At 45.5% G+C, this 12,166-nt stretch overlaps 1 protein-coding gene and 1 long non-coding RNA gene across 2 annotated transcripts in view; both read left to right on the top strand.

Annotated features, from left to right (window-relative positions):
- The window catches only part of LOC136500912 (uncharacterized), a 185,893-nt gene that overhangs the window by 147,518 nt on the left and 26,209 nt on the right, over window positions 1–12,166 (top strand). The window lies entirely within an intron of this gene.
- LOC136501207 (uncharacterized) lies at window positions 8,758–10,959 on the top strand. Its single transcript, XM_066496706.1, has 3 exons — window positions 8,758–9,338; window positions 9,409–9,825; window positions 9,955–10,959. Exons 1-3 carry the CDS (start codon window positions 8,844–8,846, stop codon window positions 10,198–10,200), a joined length of 1,158 nt encoding a protein of 385 aa, XP_066352803.1. The 5' UTR covers window positions 8,758–8,843; the 3' UTR covers window positions 10,201–10,959.

Below are 12,166 nucleotides of genomic sequence, written 5' to 3'. Positions count from 1 at the left end.
CAAAGAATATGTGAGAAAATGCTATAATTGTAAGAGCCCCAATCACGTTGTAGAGGATTGTCTCTACAATAGTGACAATGATGAGGATAAGAAGAAGAAGCATAAGAATGAGAAGAAGGAGAAGAAGGAGAAGAGGATGACCTTCCAAAAAAAGAAGGGTGGAGGCTATATGGTCACTTGAGATAGTGATGGCTCCTCGGATAGTGATGACTCTAGTGATGATGATAAGAAATCTATCAAGAAAGCACTAGCAAGCATCGCCATCAACAACAAGCCCTCCATCTTTGATACTCCATTGACATGCCTCATGGCAAAACCTACCAAGATAAAATATGATGTGAGTGATGATGATGAATGTGAAAGTGATGCTTGTAGGAGTGATGATGATGACGAAGAGTACTCCAAGGTGGAGCTCATGGATATGTGTGAGCAAGTGCACACTTGCTTTGAGATGAAGAGAAAGGAGTGCAAAGAATTGCACAAGAAAATCAAATTTCTTAAGCAATCCTTTGATGAGCTCAATGCCACTCATGAGAGGCTAATGGAAGCCCATGAGAAGCTTGGCAAAGCTCACTCTAAGCTTGAAAAGGCTCACTCCTCTCTCATTGAGCAAGTCAAAATGGAGGAAGCCAAGAAGAAGCAAGTGATTGTATCATATGATGTGGGACTAACATGTGATATGATTGATGAATCTTTTTATAAGTCCTTTGTTGTTGCTCCCACTGACCCTTCTTGTAGCACTACTACTTCTACTTCACCTTTGAGTGATGGTCTCACTTGTGATGCCTCACTAAAGGTGGAAAATGAGACCCTCAAGAAGGAGGTGAATGAGCTCACTCGTGCCTTAGGCAATGCCTATGGTGGAGATGCCCGCTTGCTAAAGTGCTTGGGTAGCCAAAGGTTTTCTCTCAACAAAGAGGGTTAGGCTATACCGCCAAGAAAGGCAAGGCGACCTTTGTCACTTCCAAAGTTAGCTTTGTGAAGGGCAATGGTCGGTTTTGCAATAGATGCAAGCAAGTTGTGCATATAGAGCAATATTGCAAAACTAATAAGAACAAGCAACCTAATGTATCCTCTATTAAATTTGATTCTTGTTACATGCTTGTTAAGGGTGCCAATTGTGTGAAGGCTAAGTTCATTGGTACACCAATTGTGGGCCCAAAGAAGAAAGCCATTTGGGTACTAAAGGCCTTGGTAACTAACCTTCAAGGACCCAAGCAAGTTTGGATACCTAAAAGAAATTGATCTTCTTTTGTAGGTCAATTATAAAGCCGGAGAAAGGCATTGGGTGCTTGAAAGTGGGTGCACACAACATATGACCGGTGATTCAAGAATGTTCAATTCAATCAATGAAAATAAGAGCAATAGGATTGATAGTATCACATTTGGTGACAATGGCAAAGGCAAGGTCAAAGGGCTTGGTAAGATTGCAATATCCAATGACTTGAGCATTTCAAATGTGCTACTTGTAGAAAACTTGAACTTCAATCTATCGTCGATAGCTCAATTGTTTGATCTTGGTTTCAAGTGCATATTTGGTATGGATGATGTAGAGATCATAAGTGTAGATGGCCCTAACTTGATATTCAAAGGATTTAGATATGAGAATCTATACTTGATTGATTTCAATGCTAGTGAAGCTCAACTATCTGCATGTTTGTTCACTAAGTCTACCATGGGTTGGTTATGGCATAGAAGGCTTGGTCATATTGGAATGAAACAATTGAATAGATTGGTTAAGCATGACTTGGTTAGAGGGTTGAAAGATGCTGTGTTTGAGAAGGATAAGCTTTGTAGCTCTTGTCAAACCGGCAAACAAGTTGGAAACACCCATCCTAAGAAAAGCATGATGAGCACTACTAAAGCATTTGAGTTATTGCACATGGACTTGTTTGGGCCAACTCAATACACTAGCATTGGTGGTAAGAAATATGGCTTTGTGATAGTGGATGATTATACAAGATATACTTGGGTATTCTTTTTAGTGGACAAAAGTGATGTGTTTGCAACATTCAAATTATTTGTCAAGGGCATTCACAACGAGTTTGAAACAACCATCAAGAGAGTTAGAAGTGACAATGGTAGTGAGTTCAAGAACACTAGAATTGATGAGTTGTGTGATGAATTTAAAATTAGACATCAATTCTCGGTCAAGTACACTCCATAATCAAATGGCCTTGTTGAGAGGAAGATTAGAACACTCATTGATATGGCAAGGTCTATGCTTAGTGAGTATAATGTGAGTCAATCTTTTTGGGCCGAAGCTATCAACATGGCTTGCTATTGTAGCAATCGCCTCTATTGTCACCCATTAAAAGAGAAGACACCGTATGAGCTCTTGAATAGCAGAAAGCCCAACATTGCATATTTTTGGGTCTTTGGTTGCAAATGCTATATCTTAAAAAAAGGCACTAGATTGGGCAAGTTTAACAAGAAGTTTGATGAATGATTCCTACTTGGATACTCAACTACTAGTAAAGCATATAGAGTTTAGAATTTGGATAGTGGTACTCTTGAGAAAGTTTATAATGTTGAATTTGATGAAACCAAGGGTTCATAAGAAGAGAATGAGAACTTGGAAGATGTTAGAGGCATTCAACTTTCAAATGCCATGAAGAACATGGATGTTGGTGAATTGAGGCCTAGGCAAGTGAATGATGATGAAGATGATCAAGTGCAAGTGCTCTCTAACTCTAATGTGCAAGATGATACAAATCAAGCTAGTACAAGTGGCTCTCATGATAATGAACAAGATTAAGTGCCTAGTGCATCATCTCAACCCAATGATCAAGAAAGTGCAAGCAATCAAGTTCCAATCCTCCAACCAACCAATATTGTAAGGGATCATCCATTGGACACTATCATTGGTGATATTTCAAGAGGTGTACAAACTAGATCAAGATTAGCTTCATTTTGTGAGCATTTCTCATGTGTCATCCATTGAACCAAAGAAGATAGATGAAGCATTGAAGGATGTTGATTGGGTGAATGCTATGCATAAAGAATTGAATAACTTCACAAGAAATCAAGTATAAGAATTAGTAGAGAGACCAAAAGAACATAATGTGATTGGAACCAAATGGGTCTTTAGAAAGAAACAAGATCAAGATGGGATAGTAGTAAGTAACAAAGTAAGATTGGTAGTACAAGGATATACACAAGTTGAAGGTATTGACTTTGGAGAAACATATGCCCCGGTTGCTATATTGGAAGCAATTATAATCTTGCTAGCTTATGCTTGTGCCCACAACATCAAGCTCTATTAAATGGATGTCAAGAGTGCATTTTTCAATGGTTATATCAATGAAGAATTATATGTTGAGCAACCTTCCAGATTTGAAGATGACAAGAAGTCTGACCATGTGTACAAGTTGAAGAAGTCATTGTATGGCTTGAAGCAAGCACCTAGAGCATGGTATGAGAGATTGAGGGATTTCCTACTCTCTAAAGGGTTTATGATGGGTAAGGTTGACACTACTCTTTTCATCAAGAAGATTGGCAAAGACTTATTTGTGTTGCAAATCTATGTAGATGACATCATATTTGGATCAACAAATCAAGACTTTTGTGAATAATTTAGAAAGATGATGGCTGATGAGTTTGAGATGTCCATGATTGGAGAGTTAAGTTACTTCCTTGGTCTTCAAATCAAGCAATTGAAGAATAATACATTTCTGAGTCAAGGCAAGTATATCAAGGACATGATTAAGAAGTTTGGCATGAGTGATAGCAAGGCCATTAGTACACCAATAGAAACAAATGACAACTTAGATAGTGATGCAAGTGGCAATATGATGAATCAAAAATTGTATCGGTCTATGATTGGAAGCCTACTCTATATGACCGCATCAAAGCCAGATGTCATGTTTAGTGTATGCATGTGTGCAAGATTTCAAGCCTCACCAAAAGAAAGTCATTTGAAGGCTACAAAGAGAATATTGAGGTACTTGAAGCATACACAAAATGTTGGTTTGTGGTATCCCAAAGGAGCAAAGTTTGAGCTAGTTGGTTACTTCAACTCGGATATGCGGGATGCAAGGTTGAAAGGAAGAGCACATCAGGCACATGTCAATTGTTGGGAAGATCACTTGTTTCATGGTCATCAAAGAAGCAAAATAGTGTTGCATTATCAACCGCCGAAGCCGAATACATATCCGTCGATAGTTGTTGTGCACAAATACTTTGGATGAAGGCCACCTTGAATGACTTTGGAATCAAGTTCAAGAAAATACCATTACTATGTGATATTACGAGTGCAATCAAGTTAACCAACAATCTGGTTCAGCATGCAAGAACAAAGCATATTGATGTCCACCACCATTTCATAAGGGATCACCAACAAAAAGGGGACATTTGCATTGAGAGTGTAGGGACCGAAGATCAACTTGCCAATATATTCACCAAGCCATTGGATGAGAAAAGGTTTTGCAAGCTAAGGAATGAGTTGAATATATTGGATTTCTCAAATATGTGTTGATGCCCCCCACTCATATGACATGCTTCTCCTTTGAGCAATCCAAGGTAAAAGTTGATTGGCATGACATACATCCTTGCTAAGGACATGTTTAGTGCAGCTAGACATTTTTCACATTTAATAGGCTCATTCATGAAAATCAAATGAATTTGATGATTGTATGGTACCACTATTGCTTCTATGCTTATTTTGGTCTAGTGGTAGCATATGACATGTTTGTGGGCTTACAAACTTAGTGTTTGATCTAGAAAATGAGCTATAAGTGTTTAACTCAACATGGTACAAGATAACTCTTATTTGGAGGTGTGAAGAAGCTTGTCCTTGGATCAAACCGTGTTAAATGTCTTTGGCAAGTATTCTAGATTGAACCAAATTTGGGAAAATGATCCTCACCCCATTGATTGACATTGATAATCTCAATCTATCTATTTTTTGAACCTTTATGGTCATTGATGACAAAGGAGGAGAAAAATAAAGATATTAGTGTTAAGGGGAGAAATAGTGTACAAAGATAGTGAAAAGACAACAAAGGGGGAAAGAAATAAAGAGATAAGTGATAGGGGAAGAACTTGATATAGGGGGAGAGATATGACAAAGAAAGGGGATCAATTAAAATTTTGAGCACACAAGTAGGGGGAGCAAGCTCATGAACTTGTATGGTGCATTTGAATGTGCATTTCATATGTTTGCTTGTATGGCATGAGTTTAAAATTTCAATATCCATGCTTGTGTGGTGAATGCTAGTTGTAGGTTTGAATGATGAAATGAAAAACTAGCATGCATAGATTAAGTAACTAGACTCATGCTCACATTATGAAAACTAGACCTTTACTTTAAATGTTGATCTCACAGAATATTCTAGTTTTTGTGTATGTCTAGTTACTAATGGTGCTAAGGATGGTATATTGGTGCACTCCGATTGGTATCATGCTTCAAAGATCCATCTTTTATACCTTAGCATCATTTGGTAGACATTGACTCCTATATTTCCTATCTAAGCATATGTGCAAGCTATAATCCACACTCTTAGCACATATATAGGGGGAGCAATTGCCACCATTTGGTAAATATACTTGGGCAAGCAATATGGATTAATTGAATTTCAATTCATATCTTTGTGAAAGGGTTGTCATCAATTATAAAAAAAGGGGAGATTGAAAGCTCTAGTTTAGTTTTGGTGAATTGATGAAACCCTAAGTGCTAATAACCTAGTTTATAAAGTGATTATGAGATAGGTAGCACTACTCCAAGTGGTGAAGCAAATAAAGATCATGACATAATGATGGTGTTGCCATGGTGATGATCAAGTGCTTGGACTTGGAAAGGATAAAGAAAAACAAAAGGCTCAAGGCAAAGGTATAAGTCGTAGGAGCCTTTTCGTTTTGGTGATCAAGACACTTAGCGAGTGTGATCTCATTTAGGTTCGATAGACGTACTATTAAGAGGGGTGAAACTCGTATTGAAATGCGGTTATCAAAGTGCCACTAGATGCTCTAACTTGTTGCATTTGCATTTAGGATCTAGTGGAGTGCTAACACCCTTGAAAATGTTTATGAAAATATGCTAACACATGTGCACAAGGTGATACACTTGGTGGTTGGCACATTTGAGCAAGGGTGAAGAAGATAGAGTTGAAAAGGAGTTAGTCGCGCTGGTCACAGAGTGATCGGACGTGTCCAGTATGACGACTGGACATGTCCGGTATGTGGCTTGGTACTGAATTGCAGAAAGCGACCGAACGCGTTCGGTGTGAATCAGCGAAGTCGATGTTCAATGTAACAGTTGATCGGACGCTGGGAGCGTTCGGTCGGCCCAGAGTGGCTTTGGGAGCTCTCTGGACTCGACCGGACGCTGCGTCTCCTGCGTCCGGTCCGAAGTGACCGGACGCGTCTGGTCGGACCTGGGTACTCTCTGGACTGGACCGGACACTACGGCTCAGCGTTCGGTCATTTCTAAACAGCGCGTCTGGTCGTAGGTGAATGTGTGGCAGCAACGGCTACTTTAGTTTGAATTGGACACGTGGTGGCCAGGCAGTGACCGGATCTATTGATTGGGGGTGTCTATAAATACTATTTGGTCGGCTCTAGCTCACTCTCTTGGCCATTTGCATTGACATAGCAACCTTGTGAGCTTAGCCAAAGCTCTTCCACTCTTCTCCATCATGGATTCAACATCTTTGTGAGATTGGAGAGAATCCAAGTGCATTGCTTGAGTGTTTGCATCTAGAGGCACTTGGTATTCGTGTTTCGCTGCAGGATTCGCTTGTTTTTCTTGGTGGTTGCCGCCACCTAGAAGGCTTGGAGCAGCGAGGATCGTCGAGCGGAGGTTGGTGATTGTCTCTGGCTCCAATCGCGGTGATTGTGAGGGGTCTTGTGCCTTCCCCGACGGAGCGCCGAAAGGTAACTCTAGTGGATTGCTCATGTCACTGAGTTACCTCACTTGTGGGTAGGTTCTTGCAGTGTCCAATTGTGTGGACGAGGTTCGTGCAACACCTCTTAGCCGCCGAACCACCAAGTGTTGGTTGACACAACGGGGACTATTGTGCCGGCGAGCATGTGAACCTCGGGAGAAAAATTATTTGTCTCTTGCCCTTTGGTATTCTCCCAGTGATTGATTTAGTATTCATCTTATGATTGGTTCACTCCTCTACATGGCGGTATAGTCACCCTGCTCACTCATTTATATTCTTGCAAAATAGTTGTAGCAAGCTCTTTAGCGTAATTAGAATTGAGAGCTTGCTTTGTTGTTTTAAGTTCATCTAGTGGAGCTCTTTAGTGTAGCAAGTGTGAGAGCTCCTAGTGAGTAGTAACATAGCAAATTATGTGTCTAGTGATCATAGCAACTAGAATTGTTGGATAGGTGGCTTGCAACCCTTGTAGAGCTAGAGCAAGTTTGCATTTCGCTATTTGTTATACTAATTAAATTGCTCTAGTCGGTTTGTAGATTTTTAAATAAGTTATTCACCCCCTCTAGCCATATTAGGACCTTTCAACACCCACAACTTAGCATCACCTGACATAAGATGTAAACTTTGACATGTGTCTACACTTAACAAGAATTGTTCTTAAGACTATCTATGCCTATAGTTTGCAGTATTAACAAAGCTACATTGCAAATGATATTTTAAAGCAGTTTTGTACTAATAACACTCATACCAGCAAACTTTTGATATAAAAATGTATAGCTTAAAAGGAATGTACTCCTTTAAAAGGAATGTCCAGCAAACAGTTTTTTTTCCAAAACAACTCAGCTTCACCAAAAAAGCTGCTCTTAAAGCTGCTGGTATAAGTAGCTTGGACTTCAATGTGTTTAATGAGTCGAACACTACCTTGTGATCGTGGATGTAAACACTAGTATCTGCGGAAAATAGCACTGTCCTCTGACATTTGCCATTCGTTGTTCTTATGTTATCTGCGTTCTTGTGTTTGTTCTTCATTACCTCTGGTCTTTAGGTTAGCCACCCTGTATATAGGGCTGTGATTTGCATGCTCTAAAACCTACAGAGTATTAGGAGTAGATGTCACCTTGACATGGAGATAGATCCCGGTCACATGGACAAAGAAAGCAGTAGCTGAGACAATGACATGGATAGAGGCTCTCAAGCTTCGGCTGCCACCTGCAATGTATGCACCCATAAGCCCAAACAAGTCGAATATCATGGCTGCATGCAGTGCGTTTCGTGTAAGTAGGGCTTTAATCTGGAACATCAAGATGACAACTACCGATGCCACGAAAGTAGTCGAGTTGTAGTAGAAGGAGATGTAGCGCTTATCATTGGTGTTAAAAGTATTGGGGCTAGCATTGTGCCCATGGGAGCCGGAGCTGGACTGTGGAAGCGCAGCATAAGAACGGATGATGGGCACATCAATAGGCCAATGTGGGGTGCATGCATGCATGTGGTGTTCGTGTTTATAGTCATAGTGTAGTATTTTTTTCACAACAAATCAACCATATAAATCAACTCAATCAACTTATAGGCCAGCCTAACGGAGCCGACATAGACGTTGCCAGTGGACTAGCAAGTCTCGCACGATACCCAGCTTTGGTAATTGGTGGCGTCACGCGGTCAGGATCCCACGGATAAAGCCAACTAGCCACGCCACGTGCCAAGGCATCCAGCTGCCACGTTTGCAGGCCGACCAGCAACCAGAATACCAATAGCTGCCTAGTCTTCTCCCCCCGACCACGGCGCACGCTTCGGCCGGCCGGCGTCACCGTCACCTGACGACACCCGAGAAAGCATAAAAGGCTACGGCCGCCGCACCAAACGGAGACACGCCCCACAGCCCCCACTAGCCACTGCTCCCCGTCCCCGGGTCTCCAGAGTCCAGGCACCCCCACATTCCCACTGCACGAAGCCACGAACAGCATGGCCCAGGGGATGATGCCCGAGGCTGGCACGGCCGCCGGAGCGCGCGGGGACCTCGAGGACCGCGCGCGTCCGCGTCCGGAGGCGATGCCGAGCGCGTACGGCGGGATCGAAGCGGGCCGCCTGGTGGTGCGAGCCAAGCCGCTGCCCTCCGGCGCAGGCTACTACCAGCCCTTTGCCGTCGTCCGTTTCGAGGACCTGCCGGAGGAACTCCGTCGGCAGATAGCCGGCGCTAGCGGCCACGGTGCCGGTGCCGCCGCGCGGCCTCCCAGCGCCGCACCGGTGGCGGCGCCCCTGCGTGGCGAAGGCGAAGGAGACGCGCGGCGGTACCACGCCGCGCACCCCGTCGACGTCGTGCCGGAGGAGGGACTCCGCCGCCAGCTGCCCGGATTGGTTTCCTCCGGGACCAACGACGAGCCGACCGTCAAATTCGCCGGCGACGGAAACAGCGACGCCGTCAAGGACTACTCCGAGTCCGAGCGCCTCATCCTGCGGGTAGAAGCTCTACCTGCCGGTCGGAACAGAGCAACGTGCTGTGCCTGATCGTTTGTCTTTTCTTTCGTAGCTCATGGAGGAGGACGGCACGGTGGTGGTGCACCTGGACGCGTCAAGGCTCCAGGTGCTCGGCGACAAGGAGGGAAGCCTGTTCCAGAAGGAGAAAGGGTTCTCGCAAGCTTGGATGGGCCACTCTGGCGACGAGGTACGCGCCGCCCACGGCTATATGGGCGCGTTCTACGACAACAGCCTCCTGACGCGCGAGAACGCCGCGCCCGTCGTCGCGCTCCTCCTCGGCAACGACCACATCGCTGGACCGCGCGCGCTCGACAGCTGCTCCGACGGCCTCGCGTCCCCACGAGAGGACGCGGTGCCTTTCGTCACCGAGCAGGGCGTCTACTACTACGACGTGCTCCTGCCGCCTGAGAGCGTCGTGCCCGCCGCGGAGGCGTTTCGCGCCCCGCGTTCCCCTACTTACGCCGTGCAGGTGATCTGGGCTTGTGCACGTGCAGTTTCTCGAGACGCCACGCAACAGCGTTCAATTGCCGCTGCCTCTGTTTTCAGTGGAGCAGAGCTCAGTCCTGGCCGCTCACCTGACCTTTGAACGGACGCGCAGGTCTCGGTCGACGCGGCCGCGGGCGGCAAGGCCGGGGATCCGACTGCGATCGGTGTGAAGGCAGCCGGCGCGGACGACGGACACGAGCATGGCGGCAGCCTCTCAGCTGTGTTGGGCATCGTCGTTGCTTCCTCAGCTGCCACTGCACTCGCCGCCAGCACCGTCGGCCCAGCGACGGCGTTTGGGCTGTTCGCGGCCCTTGTCGGCGGTCTTTCCCTGGCTATGGCCAGCGTTCGCGGCCGGTAGGATGCACCGGGATGGTCGGATGGATGGATGGGCACTGTTGATTGTTGAGCTTTCGTCAGTCAAACTAGTATGGAATAACAACGACCATATTCAGGAATGCGTTTTTTTTTGTTTTGTAGGTGGTGTACTGCGTCGTCTCTGTTTCAGCATTTTGCTCTGCGTTTGTGTCGTGGTATTTTTTAGGCCTGTGCATATGGAATTGGGTGGTATTTTTGGGCTATGGCTGCGCTGGCGTTCAGTGTCATGTAGGAGGACGACGACGACGCCGAGTTCAAGAGCTGGGGCTGGGTGTACCGTGTATGTCTGTCAGCTTCTCCCTCCCCCCTCTGTCGTCTCGTGTGTCCGTGGCTGACGATGACTGATTGATGAAGCAAGCAGTGCAGTGAGCCGATCGGACGACGTGGGTGTGGTTGGTCGTTGCGTACGTGCTGGGTCTGGCCGTCTGGGTGGCGCTACGGCCGTCCGGCGGGCCTCCCCTTCCTGGTCCGGCGCTCCGGCACACGACAAGAAGCCAACCTCGGCGCGGGGCAGAAACAGAAAGGTGTCGCCTTGTCGCTACGTACTCGGAGGGACGGCCGGACGGGGATCCCGCCGGTGGGCACCGTCTGTTGCTAGGCAAAGTAACCCATCCACGCCGGAGGCTCCTTGTCACTGCACCATTGCCCTGTTTATTTCGCTGAAAAGTCAGGTTGAAAATTACTGTTTGCTAATTTGTGGTGAGAGAAAAACACTATACAATGGCTGATAAGTAAGCGAACAGCATGGTACAACGTTGCACATGTGCTCGAGATTGATTATTTTTGTAATCCGATTCTGGCTATAACCTCTTCCTAGGGCACGGTTCAACCACGACCGTATTGCGTGCGCTTGCACCACGAGATTGATTATTTAACCAAGTAAAAAATATTTGCAAGGTTATGTATTATGCTTGTGCACAACACAATAAAATATACGTACTAGATAGTATGAACCTTAGCCAATAATGCAAGGCATCGTGCGCTGAGTACGCAAGTTCATGAATTGGCTGGTATTCTATCCCTTGTCCCTTGTTTCATTTTGTAACGACACCCTGAAGCGGACAGCCACTATGGTGTGGACGACACTACAATTCGATAATCCCCAGCAACAACAACAGCTCACGAGTCATCATGCATACGCATAGAATGCCTTATCTCGAGTAGACTTTTAGCGATCGAGGAGGGTGACAGCGACGCCCGCCAAGCGGCCAAGGCCAGTGCATGCAGGAAGCAGTAGCACGCAGCTGGTGTAACCACTGGCGTCAGCGTCACTCGGTCTCGGTGCCAGCCAAGCATGCATGCACGGACCTGCCTTCCACTTGGCCTGCTGGTTGCCCACATCCCCACCTGCCACTTCTCTGCGCTCTCTTCTCATCTTTTGCTCCATTTTCATCCATAAAATTGGGACATGCATGTTCGATTTAGACCACTTTGGTACAGCTTTTCCGGCTCCAGGTCTTGAACTGTACCAACACTGTAGAGCCGGAGCGAGTGGCGCTGAATGGTTTAGACACTGGCAGAACAGACTCTAGAACGATGTCCCAATTTGGTATTAGTCTCAGTATTTTTTGTTTTGGGACTAAAGGATCCTTTAGTTCCGGTTGGTAATACCAACCGAGACTAAAAGTTCCTGCCCAACGGTCGTCTGCAGGGCAGGGATCTTTAGTCCCGGTTGGTAATACCAGTCGGGACTAAAGCTTTTAGTCCCGATTTGGGTGATGTTCCGGGAATAAAGATTAATCTTTAGTCCCGGTTTGGCCCCCTAACCGGGACTAATTATCTCGGCCTATAGACCAGCTCATTTCTTCCTCCTCGAGCCCGAGTCATTCCATTCAAACTTACTGCCTCTGTTCTTCAGCTTGCTTTGCTCTCTCCCCCTCCATTGGTGTTGCTCTTCGATTTTGGAGGTAACAAACTTAATCCTCTTATGTTTTATCAGTAGCTTATTT

The sequence above is a fragment of the Miscanthus floridulus genome, chromosome 13, assembly GCF_019320115.1.
Source record: "Miscanthus floridulus cultivar M001 chromosome 13, ASM1932011v1, whole genome shotgun sequence".
NCBI lineage: Eukaryota > Viridiplantae > Streptophyta > Magnoliopsida > Poales > Poaceae > Miscanthus > Miscanthus floridulus.
Note: the sequence above shows the minus strand (reverse complement) of the source record. Positions and strands in the feature narration are given on the sequence as shown.